Below are 27438 nucleotides of genomic sequence, written 5' to 3' on the forward strand. Positions count from 1 at the left end.
AGGAAGTTATGGTCATCAATGAAGTCAATCAATCAATGAGTGAAGCCGCAATAAATGTAGCTAGGGAACACTGTAAGACATTTGTGAAGTTCGGGATGTCTGGCTTATTTGGAGGCAGCTTTTCTAACTAGCTAGTTGGATAAAAACACATTTTCAAACGCTTTGACTACAATTCTAACCTTTTCACGGCTGGGAAATGAGAAGAGCGCTTGAAGTGTATTTTTGAAAAAAAATCATTAGCGATCTATATTTGTCATTTACATGATTTTTTTTTATCGCCAACATGCAGACCCTTTTGTCAGAGCGGGCCGCAGAAATTCATAAACACATTTGTGATGTAAGCCAGAAAAAAATGAGTTTCCACTCTGAGTGACTAGCTTCCACTGTATGTATGGTTCAAACTATTTTTCGTTTATTGTTTTTGTCCTCAAGGAAACTAATGTAGGCCCATTATGAATTTGCAAAATGACTCAGCAGTGTTTTCCACCGCACGGAGTGTCAAGACTCCACCCGGCTCTCAGCCCAGCCTGTCCCCCCTTTGGCTTGTGTTGATGGATGAGTTAATTTGCCTCAAATCTCTCCTTGGCGTCAAAGCACGCTTTTTTTTTCGGCGAAGGGTTGAGATGCAGTGTGATGGTGTACGAACACCTGGAAGGAACACGCAGCTGCGTGGTGTTCATGTTGCAAAGCTCTACGGGGGCATCTTAAGAGTGGATGCGCTAATAAGAGCAGCATATTGCTGTGTTTATCTTTTCAGGTGACTTGAGAAGATAGCAAGGGCGGAAAAAGCTGCCGCGGGCTGCCAGAGACGAGCAGCCACAGCATCAATAGATCCACTCATAGCGTAGCATTGTGGTATTGAGGGCAGAGTGGAAAACGTTGGAAATGTTTGATTGCGGGTCAAATCCGCAAGTGCGGGACACCATCCGTGACCCCGGGTCACACTCATGTTACTTCATTTCGCCACATTAGTCAAATTCTCACAGTCGTTGCTTTTTAAAAACACCAACTTGTTTTAATATATATATATATATATATATATATATATATATCAATTTCTAAATCGATCTTAAAAACTTAAGCGATAACCATAAGGGATGATGATGCTGCCACGGCAACAAGGACCCAAGCAAAGAAAGATTGATGTGGACTGCCTGAGTAATTGAACAGTGAGTGGAAAAAAACAGAGCGGATCCATAAAAAGAGGACGTGCTCAGCAAGATTTCTACAAAGATTAAAAGACCAAGCATGCAAATTAGCTGGCTGTCTTTTATTGGATCAGAACCCCCCCCAAAAAAATCATAGAAAAAAAAACACACATACACACACATTAAGATGAAAAATCCAGATCAATTCTATTTACAAAACTGCATACATTGGCATACCGTGAGACAATTTTGTTGTTCTTCACTATTTGCTTGGATTGACACAAAGGAGGATCCAAGGATCCAGGATTAATGAGTTGCCTGATTTATTCGGCCTATATTAATCCTTTCATGACAATGTTGTGACACATTTGAACATAAAATGAGACAAAAACATTCAAACATTATCCTGAAAAAAAAAGCTGATTTTTGATGGCTTTTGAAAAATGTGCCGATGGTATTGCGCAATACCATGACACCAGAGATGCACAATTAATCGAGTTTTACTAGCGATCACGATATTGGCTGCCACGATAAATTAAGTTGATCTTAATATTTTACCATTGTACAGTATATTAGCATTTAAAAAGTCAAGCATTTTTTGATTCCTAATCAAATCAAGCATCACCACCAGGGGGCAATGTTTCCCCATGTTTGCAAGACAAATGCCTCTGCTTTTCTCACCCTAATATATTATTTACCAGTGTGAAATGGCGCTGAATTTGTCACTTGATTCCTAATATTTACAGTGCTAGCTGTCAATTGATAAAAAATCCGATTGGCAAAAAAAATGGAATTAATTCGGTGTGAAATGACTGAAAATGACATCTTGACTGTTAATTAATCACAATTTACTTAAAAACAATGTGCTTGGTTTTAAGTAGGCTTACTGTTTTCATTGGTTTGCAAGTAAGTTAGCTGTGTTGCCCTGTGTGCCAAGTTTTTACCTCCAATTATTTACTTTATTTTAGTTTATTATTATTTGTATTACACTTTGAAGCCTTGTTTATATACTGCTTGTTTTAGAAAAGGAAAAGGGCAACAATTAGACGTTTGACCAAACATGATGAATAATCGTGATTAATGATCGTGATTTCAATATAAACCAAATAATCGTGATCATTATTTTGGCCATAATCGGGCAGCCCTACATGACACCAACTTGACCAACTTCACTCGTGCATGACATCATGACATTAAGCATTCATGCGTTACTTCTTTCTTAGCATCATGTAACCATATTGTGCAATCATTGGACAATATTCTTGAATTAATTATGAGCTACTTCATTCTTGACATGATGTCATATCATATAACCATGCGCCACATCATTCTTTGGACGAGGTCATGCTATTGCGCAATCAACACAACGTCGTTCCTTTAATGACGTCGCTGTATTGTGCAATGCATGACTTCATCCTTTCCATGATGTTAATGTACAGTATTGCGCAATAATGTGTGTGACTAGTTTTTGGATGCCATGGTGTTGCGCAATAATATGCAACACCATGACCCTCACACAGTTTTCATCAAATGCAAACAAGGTGGAAAACAAACAAACAAACAAACAAAAAACAGATCAATTTCTAACATTTGCTGAATTGGAGGTAAAAGAAGAAAGCGGGATGCTTTTGTTTAATGCACCGGCGCCTCCTGGAGATTAAGTGCCGAGTCTGCATCCTCCTCAGGTGGCGGCGGCGGCGGTAGCGGCGCGTCCTCACTGAAGAGGTAATACGGCGGCGTCTGGCGAGCTTCGATGATGAGCACGCCCTCGGGCGACAGCGAGGCGAACACCGTCAAGGGGTCCACGTCCATTGGGATCCTGGCAGTAGACAAATGGAGATCTTTATCTTAGCGTGGTTTACAGATTAAGGATTCGAGATTCGGGAGTTTTATTGTCATATGCATCGTATTACTACACAATGAAATTCTTATTCTGTTCACTTCCCCGAGCAGACTACACTTTATAATCGATCAAATAATAAAGTAGGCAATAAAACAAAAACAGGATGAACAAAATGAGAAAATTTAGTGTTAATTTAGGACATTTTACATGTACGAAGAGTAGGAAGAAGTACATAGCTGATTTAGTCCTTCTCCCTTGTTCTCTATATGCTTTTAAATATCATTATCCAGCATATAACCACTATGATTGTTGTTGTTTTTACCCCAAATATAAAACGTGCTTTTTCCCCCCTTAAATATACTTGTATTTTATCTCATGAAATAATTGAATTTCCTTCACGGCCTTTACAGCTTACACGTATTGCATTTACTTAGCCCCGGCTTCCTCCCGCATTCCAAAAATGGAGCATAACCTTGATTTAAAAAAAAAAAAAAAAAAAAGTTGCCGTGAGACACCGTTGCCAAATAAGGCCATCGCAAAGACGCGCAAGTTAACGTAAACATCAGCTGGCCTTGGAATTTTCCTCATCAAAAAAAAGACGAAGGAAGAAGCACCAGATGCTCCAGTTTGAACTCACAGCGACTATTTATAGCCTTGAGTTGGCATCTCTCTAATCGGAGCGAAATCTATTAATGAACACATGTGGAGATATGCACTTAACAAAAATAAATTAATAAAAATAACCGAAAACATGTTTTATTTATCATTTCTTCAAAACATGCACCTTTGCTGCTCTTTACTGCTTTGCACGCTCTTGGCATTCTCTCAATGAGATTTAAGACGTAGTCGCTTGAAATTATTTTTGCTTGTGCCTTATCGGTGTTGATTAGTGAAATTTCTTTCATTTATCAATGGGGTTGGAACCATCACTTGTGTTGTACAGATAACACAGTTCATAGTAGTAGTAATACATTTAATACACATCCCACAGTCCTATTGGATAAGCGTTAAAATAACGTAAACAAGTGGTCCCCAACCACCAGTCCATGGCCCGGTACCGTTCCGTGGATCAACTGGTACCAGGCCGCGTGGACCGCTCCCGAAATAATGTTTTGGAACTGATTTAGTTTTAACAGTTCAATCATTTGTGCTTTGTTTGACTTGATCGGTTTTTTGGCGCCGCCTCTGGCCGCTGTTGATATTACATTTTATAGTGAGAAGAATGGTGAGGTTCTAAAAGCAGTCAGTTGGTGATGCACACCTTGTTTTGTCTCTGTGAAATCTGGCCCACGACTGTCTGTAAATTGTAATTTCTTTGTAAGAATGTTGAGTATGATAATGAGGCCAAAATTAGTTTGTTGATCCAACAACTTGTGACTGTGGATAACATGCTAGCTAATATTAGTTCTTATCTTCATCATGTTCGTTCGCATTTTTGTTTGCGCTAGGAATTTCTCATGAAATTAAAAGCTTTTGTAATTCATTTTAATGATTGACTTAATGTAATTTACAAATTTAACATTTTTATACATTTTGCGAGGGATACTCTGAACCGATTGGCAGCCAATTGCAGGTCACACAGGGACCAACAACCGCCCAATCAGGACAATTTAGTATGTCCAATTCACCTGCTGCGCATGTTTTTGGAGTGTGGGAGGAAGCGGGAGCACCCGGAGACAACGCATGGGGGCATGGGGAGATCATACAAACACCACACAGGAAGCTGGATTTGAACGCTGGTCCCTGAACAGCCTGAACGGACATGCATATGTTTTTGTAACGCTTTCTTTACATGCAGCCACACATAATATGACTCACTGAATCTTCTTGGTGAAATTCTTTGTTACAATTCCTCCTTCCTCCTGCTTCTCTTCATGTTTTCCTGTCGGGAAGAAGACAACTCAGTGCTTGGAGAAGACAAAAACATTGCAAGCGTTCGTCCTTTTTCTTCTTATTTTTCGGGCGATCACACCCCTCCAGTACACTCGCATCCCCGCTCCCCCTCGTCCCTCTGTCAAGCTCCGTTGATGTCTTCCATAACGCTCCGGCCTGCGAGCAGCTGCAAAATGTCAAGTGAGCCGCCGGCTACGTGGCCCGCTTCAACCTCATCGCCTTCCTCGAGTGCTGGACGTGCGTAAAAAGCTCAGGAGAACACTCATCTTGCTGCCGTTTCAACAAGTGTTCTGATTTGTGCGCTCGATCGCGGAGGAGGGAGAGCGCACATTCCAAAGCTGCTGTGTAACATGTTCTGGAAGCTTCTGCACGTGTGTCAAGAGCAAACTCGAGACGTTTGGTCAATAGCTGACCTTGTGAAGGAATGAGTTACTCGAAACACAAACCTCGACAAGTTCATCTTAGGTAAAATGTTTTAGGGGAATTGGTTTGAGATTTTTTGTTTCAAGCTGGGCTGGGGAGATACCCATGATGAACATGCCTGCAAAATGTAATGTTGCCCAGTGAATTTAGTATTTTAACTGGATTTGAACTCTTTCAGTGCCAAGCGTTATCAGAAAAGGAAACCTCTAGAGGGCCAGCATATTTAGCATTTTCACTCATCTTTCGAGGCCGACAAAATATTGTGTGCTATGTCTATGTAAATATGAGTGCTATCATATGAAAAAGTCATTTTCATTCCTTATTTTATATTGCGCGTACAGTGGACCCCCATGTTACAGCGTCCCTGGCTTATGTTTTTTTTCATGTTGCGACGTGGGAAACTGAGTTTTTTTGTCTTGTCTTAATAGTTTTCCGGCTTTGCGACAAAAACAACTGTCATGACCCTAGGAGCTTGGCTGAATTTGTGTTGTTTTTTTTCTCCATCTGCAGGCGTTTTTTAGGTAATTACACTTATTTTCTGTTCTGTTGCCGAACTGCCCCCATGCAACGTGTCACTACAGTGCCGGACTGCTATTGGTCAGCATCTCTTCACAGAGATGCTGGCCTGCTATTGGTCAGCCTCACTCATTTCAAAATGGCGGAACGGTAAAGCTTTGTTCTAATCGCAAATAGTTACAAAACCGTATTTATAGTGCATTTTACTGGTTAATTCAAAGTTGAAAGGGTTAGCTATGGCTCCCGAGATTGCTAGTGACTCCAAAGAGAGAAGAAGATGATTTATATGTAAACTAAGCTGGAGATAATCAAGAAATACGAAGCTAGCATAACAAGTGCCACTCAAAGGTAAATAAATCCTTTCTATATTTTTGATTTGTGATGTTTACTGATTGTATACATGTATATTATATATACGTAGCACTTACTATACTATTTTGGTACCAATTTTTAATATGTATGTACAATTTTGATGTTTTTACCTGGGGTTCAAAAATGCATTAGCTATTTAACATAGGTTTGGAATACCTGTAATACGGTGAATTCGTCTTACGAGCCCAACCGCGGAACGGATTAATCTCGTAACACGGGGGCCCACGGTACATATTTTGCATTCAAAATAATGTTATTCAAACAGATATATGTAGATACATTCAATGAAAAGCGGTAACAAATTGCAATTGGCTTTGAGGGCTGGATTTTCAAAACGGTAAGGACGAGTTTGAAAAGAAACCATTGAAAGCCAAAATGGCTGACTTTCTGGCATGGCTTATTGTACGTCTTCACATGATAGACACGCCTACCAAAATTCAGGAAACCTAACTGGCCCAAAAAAATCAAAAGTCAGGTTCAGTTAGAGGCTGTCTCTGAGGAAAAGGTTCACCGACTCGCAGCTGACTCAGGCTGCTCAAATCTGGATTTCCGTTTCCTACTCTGCGCAAGCTCCTCCTCGCATGCTTGTCACACTTTTAGAATGAGGTCGAGTCTCCAGTGACAGCAGCTGACTGAACCAAGCAACTGAAATACCGCACACTTTTGTAAGGGGCGAGGGCGTTCAATGGGACGGGTCCCTAAAACTCGACAAAGCATTCAAGTTTGCGCATTTTTGCTCTTTCACAAAGAGCGACAGAACACAACGAGCGCAAACACGAAGAACACGAAACTTCCAGAACATTCTGTCCAGCGCTTTGACGACAGCGGAGCGGTTTGTGCCGCTCAGTCCAAAGCTAAATCCAGCTCGCCGTCGCCTCACGCTGAGGGAATGACAGCGACGCTTCAGGAATGCGCGACAGGTGTCCGAGTTCCAGCTGGAGAGAACCCTGGAAAGTCCGCCCGCGACTGAGAAATTATTCAGCAAGACTTGCTTTCTCAAGCTAGTTGCCCGGCAGATTCCGCAATTGCGTGCTCAACTGCAGTTATGCAAACAATCAAATGAAATACATCAAAATAGCATGACAGGAGTTCTGTTCAAGGCAATCCCCAAAATGGGGTTGTTTTGACTAAAAATGGTGGTTCAAATCGACCCAAATACATCAAAACAACCTTGTATTTTCTGGTTAGTAAAAACACACAAAAAAATCAATGTTTATATACATTCAATTTTAGTTTTTATAAACCTGAATTATAATCAATATGCATTGCTTTTCTGTTTCCTGGTTATGTTCAGTACTCCACAATACCCAACAATAGGACAGAAAAAGATTCCTACCAAACCTAACCAACTAAACCACAAATAAGTGAGGTGCGGAGAGAAATTTGCATCCTGCTGGGAGCGCTACATAAAGTGCATTATACCAGATAAACCAGTCAAACGTGTTCATTTTATTTTAATGTTTTTAGAAGATTTCATGAAATGAAGTTCACTTCCAAGCCAATGTCTAAAATTCTAAACATTCTAAAGTCAGTGTGACAATGGACAAATTAACTATTAAAAGGTTAAAAACTACAAATGAATCATTTAAAATTTCAAAAAAATTCATAATTAGGGAAATAGACAAAATGCCAATTGAAATATTGACTTTTAAAATCAATGGTCTAGTAAGAATCAGAAAATCTGAAAAAATTAAAACACTTAAATGAGAAAGTCGTAGCAATTATTGATTTTACCTGCACTGTTTTCTTCAATTAGGAAACGAGACTTAATTTCAAGATTTGGAAAAGCAATGTGAGAATTTTTGAAGGATATTTATTTTGTAATGAAAAAAAAAAAAGAAAAACATCAAAATACGATCTTTTTGGTCAAAATCGAAAATTGTTAAAATCGTAGGAATATATTTTGGATAAAAAAAAAAACTAACCTGCACAATTTACGGAAATAAAATATTGAAAAATAATAATAAAATATAGCTAAATGCTAGAGTACGTTTGTTTTATGCGAAAACCGTCACGACATCCCAAAACCAACAACTACTTCTACTGATACGAAATATTTGGGGGGCTCACCCGACACTTCCACGAATCCTTCCCTGGTTTTGATGTTGAGCTCGTGCGGCTTGAAGCTGTGCACGTTGACGCACACCTTCCACGGGTCTCCCGCAGCGCCCGCAGCGGCGGCGGGCGAGGGCTCGCCGTAGTGTCCGGCGGCGAAGAGCGACGGCCCCGGAGACTGCCGCCGGCGTTCCGGGAAGGCAGCCCGCAGGCCGCTCCCGAAGGGCTGCGCCGCCGCCGAGCCCAGGCGGGAGCTCAGCCGACCCGGCCTGGCCCAACCGGGCCAGTCCATGGATAGGTCATCCGGGAAAGGCGGCATGCCGAAGTCATCGTCCGCCAGGAACCGCGAAGCCATCGACTCTCCGAAGGGGTCGCGGGGGAACCTCTGGCGCCCGCCCACCGTGTAAAAGTCTCCCTCGGCCATGTCCGATCAAAGTCAACACAAGCTGGGCTACTTCACTTGTTGAGCGGCCTGCGCATCGGCGTCCAAATCCAAAGTAGAAAAGCGGCCAATGGCAGACCCCGCCTGCGGCCTTCCTTTTATAGCGCGTCCACTCTCTGGAAGCGACTCGACGCGTGCGGAAAACTGTAAAGAATCACTCAGCGGCTCTTTCCCAAAACCCTTTGGGCGTCCCTAAAAACTTCCAACAGCCAACCCGATCCACTTCCGCTCATTGCAAACACACTCCCTGGTGCTATTTTCTGAGATAAAACGCACGGGAAAAGTTAATTCAAGTTTGTGAAAACTTTTAGAGGGGACACTTTTTACAGCGTTGTACCCCTTTACTTGAATGAGTCATCCGGGCCGGAATAGAAGACGAGTCAAGCGGTTGATGTCAGCGCGCAAAAGGAACACGCAGCGATTTGCTTGTTCACCTCCACAAGAGGCTTTTGCTCATCTTTATTGTTGACACACACTCATTTCACGTCAACGCAACATATGAAAGACACTTACAAGGAGATGTGGACCACCAATCAAAACAAATCACGCAAAAACAAATACTTGTATCGTCTTTTAACCACGGTGGGAAAAATACATTTCGACAGAAAAGAAAAGGTGGCAAAAAAGTACTTTGTTTAAAAAAAAAAAATCATTCAAATGTTTCCTTTGAAAGTCATTGTTATTAAATGAAAGACTGTAAAGTAAAATTACCCCATTTATCTGCCTGCACATTTGCTTAGTTGCAGTCTTTCCCCTCAATATTTTTCGGTGTTTTTAACTATTTTTTATTTATTTATTTTTTTTTTTGGTTTGGAGTCAATATATTTTTTTAAACACACCAAGATTTATTAAATAGTGTTCTAAGTTAAAAACAAACAAACAATCAAACAGATTATAAAAAAAGAAGAGACCAATTTAAAACTGCAACTTCATGGTACTATTAAAAAAAAAATTGAGAATAAACATTTGGCATTTTGTCACATTGTTCAAAAACACGAAAGTTCCATATAACACACATTTGTCATATTTACAGTTCTTACAAGTATATATTTACACCGACACGATCACAAGACTGCGACAAAGTAAGAATAAATAATCTCATTCCTCTGTACATATTTATACATTTTTTTTTCATTGGCAAACTATAATAAATTAGCTCTCTTATCAGACAGGAACTCCTCTTAAAGGGACAATGTGTAAGATGTAGACCGTTTTAAAAAGAAATACATTTGAAAAACTTGCAAATGAATGTGCTGTTAATGACCAACAATATGTTTTAAATATAATCATAGGTCTACTTTCATTAAATTATATTACATAATGAGTGGCACTTCTCCGGGGGCGGCCATGTTTGTTATAGCTAAGGACAATGGTAAATGCAGCGTCTCCTGCTGGCCGTAATGAAAAATGGACTAAATCTTACACACTATCACTTTAAATGTTGCTATTTGGCATCTGCACAAGTTCTGGCAAGAATGTAAACAAATAGTAAAATCTTTATTTTGTTCTTTTTTTGGACAAGAAGGGATTTTAAAAAAGGTTTACAGATTAGCTCCTACGGCATGCTCACTGTAGTGTAGGCATTAACGTTTACATGCTGACTTAGTAACTAGGCGGCTCTTCAGTGTTCTCAACAAATCAATTTTTTTGTTGTTGTTGTTTTGGAAATGAATGGATAGGTGCACAATCTTATAGATTAGCATGTTTTCTGCTCTGCTAAAGCTGGCCTAGACATTTCAATTACAAGCTAACATTGGCTGCAGTTTAGTATTTTCCTGTAAACCAAAAAAGTTAATGAATCAAATTTCTTCTTTTCTTCTTTTTCGGAAGCCGAAAGTGGCATAAAAGTTAACAGCTAAAATGTACCCCTTCATCTTCCAACATTGTTGCTACAGTAGGTGCTCATTTGAAAATCTCACAAAGCTTTCATCGTGAAAGCAGACAAATTAAATATCAAATTGCCTAAATTCTTTTTCTGGAAACGACAATGTTACATGAAAAAATCGGCCACTAGCTTCTTGATTAGCTAGCTCGGAATGACGTTAACTGAGTACATAGGAATTTCTCCTCGATGATATTCTCACATATGACTCTTGCAAGAAAATACCGCAAAACAATCAAATGCCAAATGACTTATTTCATTCTTTTTTGGAATCCAAAATGTTGGCGCACAAGATTCCAGACTAGCTTGCTAGCTGCTATGCTACTTATAGCTGTGGCGTTTCACTTAACAGTTTAAAAAGCAGTTAGGTGGCTATTGTATTTTCACATTGTTCTTGGTAAGGAAGTAAACAAACACAAAGTAAAAACTACAGGTACTTCTTTTTTTTCTGGAAATCAAAATGCTGGCGCAGATTAGCTCGTCAACTTGTACTAACTCAGTGCATAGTCATTCCTCATAAACGCAAAGATAGTCCATACATGGCTTTTCAGTACTCTCACATAACTCTCAGTAAGAATACAAACAAAACACACTCTCAAAATGCTTACTTTCTCTTGTTTTGAAAAGCAAACATTTGCCACAAAAACTACCACATTAGCCGTCGCTAGCTGCAAGGCTAGCTGAGCGCAGGAATTTCCATTGAAAAAAAAAATGTCAGCTGGTGGCTATTCTGTGTATTCACGTCAAATCCAGATTCTCCTGCTAGCTGCGATGCTAATTGTAGCCTAGACTTTCCCCTAAGCAGCTCCTTCTTCTATATGTCAAACAATTCATCTTTTTTTTTTTTTTTTTTTAATAAACCAAAAGGTCAGCTTTTTCTTTTTTAATTTCCTTGGAAACAAGAAATGGACATGTTGTAGCTTGGCCACTACAACAAAGCAATAAACATTGAAATAAGCCATAAATATGTATGCCTTTGGTGACGCTACATTAATATTCAATCCAATTCATAAGCAGTTTCCCCCGGGCTTCCGGTTGACGTCCTTTAAAAATGTATGTTTTAATTGTATTTTTTCTTCTCAATCGATTTCAGTGATACTGTGCTTCCTTCCGTGGGCACGCTGACATTTGATTGTTTACACTCAATCACAGGAGAGATTCTTTTGACATTTGTGCTTGGAGACACCGTTGCCATTTTGTGTTTTTCCACCAACGTGAAAACAAGGAAATGGCCGTCCGTTAAAGAGTATTTGTTAAATATTCCCTTCATTGTTTGAGCCAAAAGTCAACGATATGCTTGTAAAATGATATATACTTTGTCAACTGCATAGTCCACTTTGTGAAAAATGAGATGTGGAGATTTGGAAATTTTTAATTGTTGTTTAAGACTGAGAGTCAACTACGCAGTCCACTATTAAAAACCGCTGTATGGTGATTAGAAACAAAGTAAAAAAAAAAGCATTTGTTTCAGAACGGATAGGGAATTTTTGAGTGGAATTTTAACGCATCCCAGTCGACTAAACACAAAGTATTATTAGAAGTTCAATAAAATTGAACTGCTGCTTTATTTTGGAAAACTTTTAAGTAATTTGGAGTGGTAATTTTCTCAAAATGGCCATTGTTGCATTTGTCACGTGTTGTAACGTAATTGTCGACATGGAAGTGGCCGGTGGAGTGGATGAACACAGATAAGTGAGTGGCAATAAGCAGTTATGTGTGTCCGACAATAACTCAACACTTTTGATTTTGATTGTTTTTTTGGTTTTTTTTTGGTTCTGGCATCCAATACAATCAATAGGAATCCTCTGCTGACACTTGCCAACAAGTGTTTGAGGTCAGACTAGCAATTATCCCCCCTAAAAAAAAAAAAAAAACTAAAAAGCTGGAAAGTAATTTATGGGATAAAACTATAGTATTGATTTGGAATAAATTATTGAGTCCTGAAGTAAAATCAGTAGGATTCTGGGTGCAGGGGTGTGATAATTATCGTATTAAGTAGCAGCGATTTTCAGACCTTTGTTAACACAACTGCTTGAAAATTTTGAAAATAAATATAAATAAGTAATTTCCTTAGCGTTTTCAAAGCAATGGCGTTCTTGTGGCAGTCTCTCGGTGCAGTTTGCTTCTGTCGATTTGATAGCTAATACCTGCCGGCTTTGCGCCGGCACGGCCCGAAACTCCTTGACGAGCTGCGGCCGATGCTCCCGCATGACCCAGAAGAGGAGGAGCAGGAGGAAGAGGCGCTACGGCGGCGCCGCCAAAACATACTGCTCCGCGATGTGGCGCTGACGCTGCTGCAGGACGAAGGGCTGCGACGCAAGTATGGGACGGGCCTCTTGCGGGCGCTGCGGAGCAGAAAACGCACAATCATCTGACAATTGTGTGTTGCAGTCTCCACTTTGCTGTAACATTCTGCTTTTTGACACCCTTAAAAGGATAAAAACAGTGTTGGGAAAATGAAGCCTCATGAACCACTTGTAATATTTTTATACTCCTCTTGGTGGTGCTCATGGTTTGAAGCATAGTGCAATGGCAATGCATTAAATTTCCATTGGGTCTTCATACCAAGAGTACAATCTAGGGGAGCAAAAAAGATCAAAAGTGTTTCATGAGGCTTCATTTTCCCATCACCATGGAAAATGAAGCCTCATGAACCAATGTTGCTATATTTTTTTACTCTTCTAGATGGAGCTCTTGGTTGAAACCTTGTGCAGTAATTTGTCCAGTCCTTTGACACTAGGACTGATGACACTAATGCGGAGCTGAAATTCCACCAAGATGGTGGAAAGTTCAACATGGCATGACCACTTCGTTATCACAGTAACAGGTGTCAACCATTCCTCGGCTAAATTACAGCGAGAGTGATGTGGGCGATAATGTCCAAAAATGATTTTAATACTGCACGAGACATCGTATGTATATTTATTTGTAAATTTGTCTAAACTCATATACTCGTTGAGCTCTACAAATGGCAATGGCAGTGAATGAGTTCATTTGTTTCAAATACTTTTCTAATGTTAAACTAGCTGTTTTCTTTAATATTTTGATAGTTTCTTTCTTTATGGCTTTATTTTCCACTAATAAAGTAATTATTCGTATTGCTACAGTTGTTTGAACTTGCGTACCTTGTGATCCGTCTTGCTTCCAGGTAGCTTGGTGAGTCCCTCCTCCTTTTCCTCATGGGCGAGTAGGACTTGCGTCTTCGTCTCTTTCTGCTGAGCTTGTGCTCGCCGTCCGTCTCTCTAGAAGTGGACACGCGCTTTCTGGATCGCGACCTGTGGAGACAGATGTGTCATTGGATCTTGGTTATGCATTTTCAGACAAAGACTTTCCTTAAGGTGCCAAAAGACTCAATCTCAGGGACTCATTTTACTCTTTTTTTTCAATATATATATATATATATATATATATATATATATATATATATGCAGTCTATGGGAAAATTCGTTAAATGCCTGAAATGGCACATTATTTATGACAGAAATGAATAAGGTGTATAAATCTAATGTGAAACCATGCTCTTGTGTACATATGGTTTTTGTGATGCACATTTAGTGATACATACTGTATGCTGTTGACCAGGGAAGGCCAGCATTACAAATGAGACGGTCCCTTCAATGTCATTTTAAGGTTAAATGAAAAATTCAAAAAATTCACGTACCTATGATGTCTGTATCTGAAGTAGCTGCCTCTGGAGCTTATGGTGCTCAAGCTGCCCTGCCGCCAACTCCGATCTGGCGAATAGCTCAGCGAGCGGGAGCTACAATGACAACCAACAACAGAGCAAGGCCTCCATGAAAAATCGGCGACTGCGTTCGGGGAACTAGTTTGCCAATATAGGCACTTCAAACCTGGTAGATGACACCGGCGATCTTGGAACGCTTCTACCAGAGTATCTTGAACTTCCTGAGGATCTGCTCCTCCTACGTTCGTGATGCCACTCGGTGCTCGACTGCCCCCTGGAAGACGCATCGAATCGACATCCCGAAGGTTCGTGTTCTCTGTGACGAAATTACAATTCAAATTTAAGACTTCATTCTCGCTAAGTGCACGTTACACTAGCGATGTCAGAGGATTTTTAGCATCCTTTTCGCCAAACTGATGCATAGTGCTTCATGCTGCCAAAGAATATTGTCATTAAAAATATATTTTTACACCTATAAAATCTTGTAAAAATATTTTCATTTCATTTTACTAAGCAATGGGGGCCATGGCGGAAGAGTGGTTCCAAATGTTTTTGAAAGATAGCTTGCCAGCTCGCATGGTTAGTGGATTATTCTGTGAAAAAATGCGTGCCTTCTCTTGAAGTTTCCATTTTCAATTCACCTTCGTTCGCTGTCGGAGAAAGAGGAGTCGAGTATAGCAATAAGTTGCATATATGGATAGGAACTGTGTAGGAGTGAAATGAGTCCTTGTGTAATGCGGGATCTTGAAAAAGTACAAGGATTTTTTTTTTTTGTCAAAACCATATTATAACGGATATAATCGCAACACAAAGTAACACACCACCAACGTGCTAGGTAGGCTACAGTAACTCCAAAATAAACACACCAAATAAAATATGGGCATCAATGCAATAAGCAGGGGTGCACATAATTTTTTTGTGGGTTTGTACCAGGGTGCGCACCAGGACATAGTATTTGCTACGCACCCTTCTATCATTAAAAACAGTCTTGAATTAAAGTCTTGAATTAAAGTATGAAACTGCTCCTCAAATTAAGTCAATGATTCTCCAAAGTGTTCATCAACGATAAACATATTTGTTGCCTTGGAAGATTTGTACATGTGGCAAACTGAAGAGAGGCAGCCTTCTGAAAACATCTGGCCTAAAAACGTGCCGAGGGACGGCTATCATTACATCACCTCTTGAGGACACCCGAGCCCAAGCCGTCTTCCCCGTCAGCTTTGCACAAGGAGGCGTAGCTGGTCACCGAATTCCCAGAGTCGGAGACGTCGTCGTCCTCGTCTGCCAACCGTGGCTTTGCCGACGACGGGGAGACGCGCCGCCGCAACCGGTCGCTCTTGTCGGCCGCACCCGTCTCGCAGGACGGCGGCGACGACGTGTCGTTGCCGGAATCGCAGTCGTGCGACCGCTCACCCTGCCGGGGCGCTGGTTCTCGGGAAAGCTTTGACGAGGACGCCTGCAGGCAGACAAAAGCGGCCGACAATCACGGGCCTGAGCGGCTACGCGGCCTTTGCTAGCTGCCTGATTCACTGTGAAATCATCCCCATATTCCCGTGAAAACACACTAAAGAAATGTTTTTCTTCCCAAAAAATATACTGAATATCTTGCCCTCTCGAATTTTGAAGTGCTAAGGAGACGTCATGCAAATTTGAGCCATGCAGTCAGAATAGAGAAGAAAAGGCGCTCTACGCTAAAACATATACAGTGGTGCCTTGACTTAAGAGTTTCATCCATTCTATGACCAGTACTGTCAAATCACGTCCCTCCACTGAAATCATTTGAAATGTAGTTAATCTGAGTTGACGTCGCTAAAAATGTGTCTTAGTTGAACTAATGTAAACACGTCTTGTAAATTAACATTCGGCATTGTGCCACTTGTGCAAAAACTCGATTTCACCATTGAGCTACTTTTCAAATGAAGTCATCTAATTCGGTGGTTCTCAAATGGAGGTACTAGTATGGCTGGTACTTGATAGAGGGCTACTCGACGTTTTAAATAAAACAAACAAACAAACATGGAAAAATCCTTTAAAAATGATTATTGAATTAATTGTTTCAGGAAAATATAAGCTCATAAAACAAATTCTATGTTCAGGAGGTCATTCAATTTCATTATTTTAAAAAGCCAGATTCTCCCCCATACTAAAATGGTTTGAAGTTACTTGTGCCACCTCTCGTTACCTGTCAACTTAATGATTTATTTTTGTGAACACATCTCTACTATGATCCCAAAAGTTGAATAATTTTCTGTGGACAAACATTTATTCATAATTATTTCTTTTTGAGTACAGGTCAGACACTTTATGTTGATTATTGTTTTGTGGACAAATATTGATTAATTATTAAGTTCATTATTTATTTTTGTGACGCGATCTCTACTGTAATTCCAAAAGAGTTAGCTTTATGTTTAATATTTTCTGTGGACAAATATTTATTTACAATGATTTCTTTTGAGAACAGATCTGACACTTGATTTTATTGTGGAAAAATACTTATTAATAATTAAGTTATTTGTTTTTGTTAGCGGATTTCTTCTATGATTCGAAAGACGACACTTTAGGTTGATTATTTTTTTTTGGACCAATACAAATGAAGTTTGAAAGGGTCTAAAGTTCATTCAATCTGACACTGATGGCATGTTTTAAGTGCCTGTTTTGCACTGCTTAAGGGGTACTTGGCTGAAAACATATTTAACAGGGGATGAATCAGTGAAATAAGGTTGAGAAACACTAATCAAATTAATATGATTAACTGCGCATAACATAGGCACTTCAAATAAAAAAAAAAAGTTGATTCAATTCAAAGAAACAAACCATCAGCGACATGAAACTGAAATATACCTAATTTGATACGTATCTCGACACAAAGGATACGATACGATTCGAGGACGGTACATTTTCAAACGTAACGCTTTGTTAACAAAAAACAAACAAAAAAAACAAACATGGGAAAGGTTCAAAAGGTTAACCTGCTTGAGCAAAACCAATGTGTTTTTCGATTCAGTTATCAAAATTCTTCTGAACCAAATCAAAAAATCCGAGCACTCTTTTTGTTGTTGAGCAGTCTGCTAGGCTTATCCCCAGTTGCAACACAAAGCAAAAACAAACAAAAAAAACCAAGAAAAACTCCGAAGCCGAGGACACTCGTAAGTCAAGGGACCAGTGTTCCCGAAAGGAACAGAAATTGTAGAAAGAATGAAATAAAAAGTATAGAAAGAATACAAAAATCTAGCACGTATCACTCCCCATAGGAGACGGAATAAAAGAGGGTCAGCGTCGGCCGAGGACCGGACAAACAGCGCAAAAAAGTTTTTCTAGGTCGTAGACAAAGAAAAGGGCAAGGTGCCATCGTTAGCATAAGCTGGAGAAAGGCTTCGTTAAAGGGCACATGACCAAGCCCCTTTCCTTCTGCCATTAGCCTAGCCTAGCCTAGCCTAGCATGAACACCCCTCAATCCGCGGGACAGCATCCACTTACCAATCACGATTTCCTCCTTAAGTAGGGAAGGTGTAAGAAAAAGGGGGCAACATAAGTGCATCATTAGAGACTTGAATTGGCAAGAAAAAGACAATCACTTGGACTTTTTGTTCTTGTTGTTTTGGGAGAGGCACGGGAAGCCCTATCTGATCGCAGGAACGACATCACACAATAATTAGGATTCTTTTATTCAACTCTTCTCTCCCGCCGGCAATTTCAGATGACCTGCGGAGACCGCGATACGTTCTGCTACCGAAACAGAACTGCCATCAAGACAGAAAGAAAAATATTGTCAGTTTGACTGCTAGGGTTGTTAATCGCTAAACATTTTTTGCGTAATTGGATCCCTAACAAAAATTTGATGACATCAACGCAAAGCGGAGCGTTTTTGTTCCAGACTTTTTTCAACACAGCAAAATTTAGATCGTGTTAAAGTTACGACTGCAACTAGTACCTATTTTAATCATCGAGAAATCTGTTGATTATTAGGAAAAAGATATACAAAAGTAAAGTAAGTAATTTTGAAATTTTTTTATGAGAATAAAGCCAAATAATACAGTTTTTTAATGTTAAGATAATATATTAGTGATGACAGTAATATAACTTTGTACCACAAAAACGTGTAGTTTGTAAGCAAATACAGACAGAAAAAATGTCTGTACGAGTATTAAATTGAAATATTATGGAAAAAATAAGAAATTGAAAAATCAATATTTTAAGAAAAAAAAATCACCATATTACAAAAACTGCAATTGTATTTTATGAAGTCATAAATTATGATATAATAACATTAGAAAAAAAAACATTTTATTTGTATGGTAACAAAGGTTTGACAAAATATATAAAATTTGTAACTACTACTACTAAAAATTTGTAGAAAAAAATACTTGAGAGTAAAAAGAGTTGTAGAAAGTATAAAGTTATAATATAAAAAATATTTTCCATGACAAAAAAGTGGTTGTAAAAACATGCAGAGTATATATATATATATATATATATATATATATATATATATATATATATATATATATATATATATATATATATATATATATATATATATATATATATTTTTTTTTTTTACAGAATAAAGTTTAATATTTCCTTTTTCTTTTCAAAGTAATGATGAAGCCTCATGAACCACTTTGGATATTTCCTTACTCCTCTAAATAACACCCTTTGTTCAAAAATACAATCAAAGTTGAATGTTTCCATGACACTAGATTTTATCTCAAAACCAAAAGCAACATAAGCGGTTCACAAGGCTCCATTTTCCCATCACGACAGCGATGGTAGTAAAATGAAGCCTCATAAATCATATTTTTCACCTCTAGATGGTGTTGTTGGTTTAAGAATGAAATATAAATTTAATACAATTCCATTGCACTAGCATGTCTTTAAACCAAGAGCGTCATTTATGGAAAAAAAAAAAAAACAAGTGGTTCATCGGTCTTCATTTATCCATCATTACTTCAAAGTCGGACCAAAGAAACGGCCATTGAAATCCTGAAGAAATCAATGCCAAGCTAATTAGGTTCCCAATTAGGCATGTTCTCTTTCCTTTTTGTTAGTCCAAACAAGAATAATAAATGTTAAACATTAGCGGCGACCCATTTAGCAAACATGAGGTGACCAATGGCCATTTGCATATGGAATTATCGACGAGCCAATTAATCCCATTTAAGGTTTGTGGTGCACAAGCTCAAATACGTCCATTTTGCAATTTTGTGTTCTAATAAACATGTTGCTTATGAGCACACATTGGACGCAATGTGGTGGCCTCATATGTAGGGGGCGCCGACTTAATCAAGAGTCCAAACCAGAACATTGCAAACACACTGCGTTTTGCACACAGCACCAGTGAAATTATGCTAAATAATTTAAAGTTGGCATTTCAAAATCATTAAATCTCAAATATTGCTTCATAATATTCTTGTTTGTGTTGTAATTTTTATGGCAGTAAAGCTAATAGCGGTTCATATTATGTCATAAGAAAAATAGTGCCAACACTTGCAATAAAGTTGTGATATGTTAGAAAAAATGTTTTAAACAAGAATAAAATTAGAATTTTTTTCTAAAAATTTTTTTTGGAGTAATATACAGTCATAGTGGGAAAAATGTACTCTCAATTAAAATAGTTACAATACTAAAAGAACCATCATCAATTCATATATTATACAGAAACAGTCCCATTGGTGAATGAAAATTAAGTCTTTATATTGTATTAAAAATATTTTGTATGAGGATAAATGCCAATGACACAAGAAAAATGAATACATGAATATTATTACCATTAAAAACATTTTGCACAGAAATCAAGTTGTACGAATGAACGGAAATTAATCTCTCGTTTGGAAATAAAGAAAAGAAAATGATTATTTCAGAGCAATGAGAATGCTCCTCCTCCTCAACAAACTGGGCCATGAAATCTGAATGTGGGCTCACCCAACATGGGTTTATATACGTCGCATTTCCCCATTAGCTCCAAAATCCCAAAAAGAGAAAAAAGATAGGCGCAAGAGTGATCCGAAGGACTTACAGAGGCCACTGAGATGACGGACGCTGTTTTTATTGATTTAGAGAAGCTGCCTGTTGTCCACTTGGCCTCCGAGATCAGACGGGATTCCTTTTTGTACGTCGTGTATCTGAAATCACAGTGCGAGAAATCGTCAAAAAATTGTCTTAAAAAAAAAGAAAAAAATCTTGAACTACAAAAAAGCCTTAATATTTAACCTTGAATTTTACGACGATTAAATATACTGCTTAGTAATGTTTTATCACTGGAAGAAGACACTATGAGAATATGAAACACAATGAGAAAAAAAATCTTGATATTGTATAAGGTCACAATTTTGTACAAAAATATAAGAAAAACAAAACAAAAAAAATTATTATACTTAGAAATATCTTAATTTTGCATGAAAACAAACTTGCATTACATTAATACAAATAAAAACAAAAAATATTTCTTGATAAGAAACAATAACTATTCAAGTAAATGAATTGGCGATATTACAATGACAATGTGCAATTTTGTATGACAACGTCATAATATTAAGATAAACACATTTATATGAGCAGCTAATATTTACAAGAAAAAAATATCGGGGTGAGAATAATACTTTCATGAAATATTGCATTAAAAAATCACTATATTGTACAAGAATAAACACAATGAGAAAAAGTAGTCATTGTATGTGAAACCTTAATCGTATATGAATGATTGCAATACTACAAACAAATGAATAATCACTTTAATGTATGGGAGAATTTCTTCAGTAATTTGGATGCTGATAAGGTCATATAAAAGGTTTAAGAAAAAGACTAATATTGGTGTTGCAACATCACAGGAATGAAATTAATTTTATGAGAATAAAGTCACAATATTCAATCTTTTAAATTGCCAAACAATAAGGAGGTAAAATTACTTATAGAGAGTTGAAACGTTATATATTCTTTAATATGAGAAAATGTGGTCATTTGCATCAAAACAGTTGACATAAGAAATTTGGAGAAAATAATAATGTTTTATTAAAATCTGTGGGATGTTTACTATTTGATGCATTTCTTCAACTTATGGCGATGGAGTCATTGAAAGTTGGATTTTCCAGGTGAGTATTAAATGTTTTTGCTGTCTTTTCCTTAGACATCAATTTTGTCACAAAAAATGTCTTTTGTTAGTTTTTTGTCTTATTTGGATCTTTTTAAGCTTGCCTAACAAGAACACAATCATTATTTGAAAAAAAAAAAAACTCCAACATTGTCTATTTAGCATCAAGCCGTTGATTGATTAGGGAGTTTCCACCACAGGTCCATCCGTTGGCGTAGAAAAAAAAAAAAAATCATCTTTGTGAAAATTGCCAATCTTGCAAGCAATTCCTGCGGCAAGGCGATAAGATAAGAAGAGTCACCTCCGTTTTCTGGCTGCTCCACATGATAAGATTAATCTCAGCGAGTAATCATTTGAGGCCAAAACTCCAGTTTAAAAACCCACTGGATTGAAATCCATACTTAGTGTGTCATACTCAGTTAACGATATATAGTAACTTAGTACTGGTTACTTAGTTTCAAGCCTAAAGTCAAATATTTAGTTTGTAAATAAAAAAACATTTAAATGAATTAGGGACTAGCCAAAAATGAACTGTCAACAATTTTTACGTGTATTTCTGCATGTCACCGAATTTTCATAAAAGTGTTTAAATCTAATCCAATGGTATCAGGAGTTAAGGGATGGAATCACAAAATTCGACCCCAAAAAGCTGCGGGAAGCTGGGAGGTAGAGGCTAAAAAAAAAAGAAATATTTAATAACAAACTAAAACTGCATCCACAAGAACAAAACAATACAAAGTAACAACAAAAAAACTCGAAACTGGAACAACACAGAGGGATACAGAGACAGGTAGGCTGGAAATACTCTGAACGCTTAAGCTGGTGAACTCGGACAGACCGCCAGTCAAACAGAAAGAGAGCGACCCCACAACTAACTGGAAACACACTGGGGCTTAAATAGACTACACACAATAAACCCACAACAACAAATCTCAACTGACATGACAACATGACAACCACACTCGTTGCATTCTCGATCATTTCTCTAACTGTGGAATGATGAAGACTGTTTTGTAACCTGTCCCAGGTTTATACTAAATAATTCTTGATTGCTTCTTCTTCTTCCCCGGTCTGTGTTTATAGTGAGCACCAAATCTTTAAGCAACTTCTCAGTGATTGAGCACACCCTGATTAATTGCTCTCAACATCTTCTTGGACAGAAGTTCCCTATTCCTCTCCTTTTTTCATTACTTGCATGTTATTCTCATTAAAAAAAAACCAAACAAATGAAAACCTTTAAATGTTTGGGCGGTTTTAGATATAACTCTTCTTTGGAAAAGAAGAGATTGCATTAACTGGTGATTTTATGCAGAAATGTTAGAAATCCTAAAAGGTTCATTTACTTTTTCATGCCACTGAACATGGAAACCAGCCGAAGGGGTGAACAAGGTTTTCGGAGTCCTACCTGTCCTCTGCCGACGACTGGCGGTCGGACGGTGAGGTGCTGCGGTGGCGTTTCCCACGCCGGTCGCTTCGAGGGCTGAGCACAAATGGAAAGGCGTCATCACAGCTTTTATGGCACCGTGGGACATTTGGTTAGTCACAGTCAAGGTGGACTAGCCTTTTGCACACACTAATATATTGAAAAAAATCAGTATCTCTTTTCAGTTGACGTTTTGCAACAAAGCTGAAGAAAAATTGTGACGCTAGATCAAGACGTTTAACCATTGAAATAGGAAAAAGTCTGATGATAAAAAGAGTCATAATGTCTGAAAAAAAATTGTACTGTGAAGAGAACTGTTGAAAATTGTACAGGGATCAAGTCATATTTTTACTAGAAAAAAATTATCAAAAGGAAGCCTTAATTTGTATGTGAATAGGCTAAAAATTTGTTGGAAAATGAGGCAGTGAAGAGTTTCCCAAAATGTCATATAATGAAAAAGTCCTAATTTAAATGATATTTGTGAATGTTAAGACAAAAAACAAAACAACAAAAAGACAAACACAAAAAAAACAAAAGCCAAAAAAACAAAAGCAAAGTCAAGAATAAAGTGGTTGTAAAAATATATAATATGAAAGTCAGACTTTGGGTGAGACTAAAGATGGAATATTACCAAAACAAAGTAGTAATTTAACCAGACTGAAGTCATGCAACAAATAAGTCATTTTAAAAGTCAAACTTTGTATGGCCTAATATTGCAAGAAACAAAAGGCGTGAAAATGAAGACATATAAAAAAAAGCATAATGTGTATAAGAATACAAGCTGTGTTATGACTTTACACCCCAAATCAGTTGTACTACAGCATAACTAGGAAAAAGTTAAAGACAATTGAATGAAATTGTGTGAAAAGGAAAAAGTCATATTTGAAATACAAAAGTAAAAAAATGTATTTTGTGTGAGAATTAAATCATAATTTAAAAAAGACGGAAAAAAGAAGGAAAAATGTTGTGCAAAACCCTAACTCTAACCCCCAAAAATTATAATTTTCTTAAAATGATAATATTAAAAAAAAAGGAAGAGAACAGTTTTGGATGTAAAGACAACAAGAAAATTATTCTAGGAAAGTACGACAATCAAGTTTATGTGAAAGTCTTGATATGATTGAATAAAAGTTAAGTCCAAATTTCATGTCCACTGGAAAGACAAAAAGTAAATTTTGTATAAGAACGAAAAGAAATCAAAAATAAATGTCACACTTTGTGCGATAATTAATTCCAAATTTGGAAGCATGTAACCAATATGACAGACTGACCTGTTTTTCCGTTTGTGCTTGTCCTTTCGCTTGCGTTTGAAACGAGAAGAGCTGCTGCAAACAAAAACAACAAAAAGCTTCTTCCTCATTTTCATCCGTCATCACCATCATTTGCAAACCATTCCAAACTATTTTTTCTGACTTGAGCTGTACAGGGAATGACTCAAAATTGCTCGTATCTGAGAGTTGAACATTTCAAATTCCCTACTGATGCCATCACATGTCACCATATCCAAATATATATATATATATATATATATATATATATATATATATATATATATATATATATATATATATATTTTTGTATTCAACACCATTCGCGGAAGCTTGATCTATCGGCCACATTAGCCGAGTTTTGACGCATTTTTATAATACGATACAATAATTACCGTAATGGTACGAGCTAGAGGGCGTTAAATTGTAATATGAAAAATAATACTTCCGTATGAGAATTCAGTAAGTCATACAAGAAAAGAAGTACATTCACATGAGAAAGTAATATAAAAATTGTGCAAAAATTCATAATTTTGAACAAGACTGGATTATTACCAGAATGTTGTAAACTGCATTAATTAGGTCAGAACATAACAAGGAGTGGTCAGATTTTGTACAAGATCCAAGTGATAACACTGCCCAACTTTTATATGATCATACATACAGTATATTTTTGTAAAGAATTATCAAGTCCAAAGGTGAAGAAAAACTGTTCATAATCACTAACCCACTATACTAATATATATATATATATATATATATATATATATATATATATATATATATATATATATTACAGTGTGTAAATGTTAACATAAAAAAATATCAATAAAATATCAATGGTTATACCTGTGTTTGGACTTTTTGGAGGTATCTCTGGAAGGAAAAAGAAATGAGAATTTGGTTTGTTCACGCCACTAATTAGAAATGAGAATTTGGTGTGTTCACGCCAATAATTATAATACTCAAGCAAAAGAGGGCACACATACCGATGCCGCTTGCTTTTCTTGGAACGTTTCTTCTTCTTCTTCTTCTTTTTCTTCTTCCTCAGTGGAGAGAGGCTGCAAGAAGGTGACCTATAAATACATATAAAATCTTGGACTTCCATTCTGCATATCATTTATTTTTAAGCGAGTCTTATTTTAATGAGGCGGTCGACAGAGAAGTTGTCATTTTTGAGTCGCGCAATTTCTGTGTAATACCACCTTGCGCCACTCGGGGCAGCACTGAGCTCTGAGGAGGTGCAGCATGAAAAAAAGATGAGGTAGAGGCCCAATTCTAACTAAACTTCAAAAATGAGAAAAGCAAAATACATCAAACACAAATTTCTTTTACCTTAACTGCCATTAACAAATGTAAGTCTGCTTTAGTAAGTTTAAAGTCGGTTTGATGCACATGCAAGTTTTTGCTGTTTCAATATTGTGTTGTTGTTTTTATTCATCAAAATTTCAGTTTACAGTTGTACCCCCATCATCCCACCCCTTGCCAAAAACAGGGTTTCAATGAGCGTGCTAAAAACGGACCAACTAACTAACTAACTAACTAACTAACTAACTAACTCACTATAAAAGCAAGTCACCTTCTCATTTGGGTTTTTCGTTCAGATTTGCTCTTCTTCCTCCTGCCTTTAGGCCGCAGTGGCAGCTCCTCACCAAAGGAGGCGCTGCAAGGCGGGCGAGAGAAAGTCACAATATTTTAGTTATAAACTCTTCAGAGCCTTGGAATTTTCTTGTCATGACAGCAGGCCAAATGTATTTATGTTGAATTAAACTGAAACAATTGCTTTTACCTTGGACAAAAACAATTACAACAATTACAAACTAAATCAATGACTTGAATCATAATGTATTTGTTTATGCACTTTTAAGTTTAAATAAGGCCATACTTTTGAATAAATGGGTGGAAAAAAACCCAAGTGTTGAATTGAAATCATGTTTTGATCGGAATCTTAAAAAAAAAAAAAAAAAAATACAGAAAAACCTGACAGGTTATTTTGCAGTCCTGTAGGGAATAAAAGTAAAATACTAAAGAGGAAATTCACAAAAATCTGAAAAATACATAACTATAAGATTTATTTTGATAATACATATAATACATTATTTATCATTGTGTCATGATATTTAGAGTAAAACCATACAAAAAATAGCATGTACAATGTAAAATTAAATGACACAGATTGTGAAGTAAAAAAGTAAAAGGGAAATACATTTAAGTGAAGCAAAATAAAAATAAATGACACAGCAATAAAGTTCAGTTTTAATTGTTTTAAAAAGGTTATGTTGAGTTCAAAACTAAAAATGACAAAAAAAATTATTTGTTTTACAGGCAGTGATCATTAACAACTAATCACAATATGAATTTTAAGAATATCAATCATATTAATAGGAAATCTTGAGAACCAATCCTAATATAGAAATAAAGGTTTTCAGTTGAAAGGACACTAAGTAAATGACGATAATAAAAGTGTTTATATAGTATTTTTCGGCAGCAAAGTTGTTGAGGTAACTAAAATTGTATTCTTTTTCCCAATTTTTTCCCTCCTCTGAAAGAGTGGAATAACCAATGTGGAGTCAACGTTTTCATTTTTGACTGGCAAACACATTTCAGCAAAAAAATAAGATTTACTCTATAAATTCCCAATCATCCCCTGCGTTAAATTCCACATAAAACATTTGCGATATTAGAATACCAGCGCCGCTATTTAGCCTTCATCTTGCGTAATCCTCGTGACTCACTGAAAAAAAAAAAGAACTCCAGACGATTCCTAGCTCCAAACAATGAAAAGGAAGATTACCCGTGAATCTGAGATGATCCTATGGCGACATGATGATGAATCCCCGTGAAGATGACAATGACGGAGCCACGCAGCTCGGAGGCGGCAGAAGAAAAAAAAAAAAAACGAAAATAAAAAGACTCCACCGCACCATTTTAGCATGTTAATTTGATATGTTCTCAAGCGAGTCGGGAAGAAATGTTTTAGGTGGCTCGTTCGCGTGGGATCAGAAAAAAACAAAACATTGAGAGGTGAATATAGTTGTAACATTACAAGCTACGTACAACAAATATTTTCTATAAATAAAATTTGATTTGTGATGTGAGAACAAAGGCTTGCAATAGTTAATGCGTCCGCTGAAGGGGAATCCGAAAGTGACAGGCTGAGAAGGTTTGCTGGAACTGACCTGGTTTGTGACAAAACTGTTGACGGACAAAAACCCACTTCTGTCAGTGCTTCGTTTGTCACTTTTTTTTTTTTTTTTTCTTGTCATTTGTCAGCAAAACAGGTGTCTGACAGATGGATGGACTCCATCTACCTGCAGCAACCGTCAAAACGTTTATTTTCAAGAAAAATGACATTTATTACTAAATATATAGTTATAAAATTTGATTTTTATTTTTATTAT

General features: G+C 37.2%; 2 protein-coding genes across 4 annotated transcripts in view; both read right to left on the reverse strand.

The window, feature by feature from the left end:
- Nucleotides 1-1255: 1255 nt before the first annotated feature.
- Nucleotides 1256-9036, reverse strand: hspb8 (heat shock protein family B (small) member 8). Its single transcript, XM_088410508.1, has 3 exons — nt 8266-9036; nt 4810-4873; nt 1256-2967 (listed from the first exon to the last, which is right to left on the reverse strand). The coding sequence occupies exons 1-3, from the start codon at nt 8672-8674 to the stop codon at nt 2781-2783; spliced, it is 660 nt and encodes a 219-aa protein (XP_088266634.1). The 5' UTR covers nt 8675-9036; the 3' UTR covers nt 1256-2780.
- Nucleotides 9037-9113: 77 nt separating this feature from the next.
- srrm4 (serine/arginine repetitive matrix 4) overlaps nt 9114-27438 on the reverse strand; it is a 36419-nt gene continuing 18094 nt past the window's right edge. For 2 of the 3 annotated variants that reach the window (XM_088410186.1, XM_088410168.1), the window contains 11 exons: nt 25617-25700; nt 25027-25113; nt 24887-24913; nt 24041-24094; nt 22752-22826; nt 20276-20381; nt 15438-15715; nt 14426-14575; nt 14236-14334; nt 13700-13849; nt 9114-12919 (listed from right to left, as the gene is read on the reverse strand). In XM_088410186.1, the coding sequence (XP_088266312.1) occupies nt 12715-12919; nt 13700-13849; nt 14236-14334; nt 14426-14575; nt 15438-15715; nt 20276-20381; nt 22752-22826; nt 24041-24094; nt 24887-24913; nt 25027-25113; nt 25617-25700 (1315 nt within the window). In that variant the 3' untranslated portion in view covers nt 9114-12714. The remainder of the gene's footprint in view (nt 12920-13699; nt 13850-14235; nt 14335-14425; nt 14576-15437; nt 15716-20275; nt 20382-22751; nt 22827-24040; nt 24095-24886; nt 24914-25026; nt 25114-25616; nt 25701-27438) is intronic. The other variant, XM_088410177.1, reaches the window with a different exon arrangement.

This window comes from Hippichthys cyanospilos, chromosome 1, assembly GCF_059441005.1.
Source record: "Hippichthys cyanospilos isolate Australia breed blue-spotted pipefish chromosome 1, RoL_Hcya_1.0, whole genome shotgun sequence".
NCBI classification, from domain to species: domain Eukaryota; kingdom Metazoa; phylum Chordata; class Actinopteri; order Syngnathiformes; family Syngnathidae; genus Hippichthys; species Hippichthys cyanospilos.

Bases quoted from the DNA above. Each gene is read 5' to 3' on its own strand.
- hspb8 (XM_088410508.1), bottom strand. From the start codon at position 8,674: ATGGCCGAGGGAGACTTTTACACGGTGGGCGGGCGCCAGAGGTTCCCC. The intron at 4,874-8,265 runs GTGAGCCCCCCA...TCTTCCCGACAG, and splicing joins AGGATTCGTGGAAGTGTCGG to GAAAACATGAAGAGAAGCAG. The intron at 2,968-4,809 runs GTGAGTCATATT...GTCTACTGCCAG, and splicing joins AATTTCACCAAGAAGATTCA to GATCCCAATGGACGTGGACC.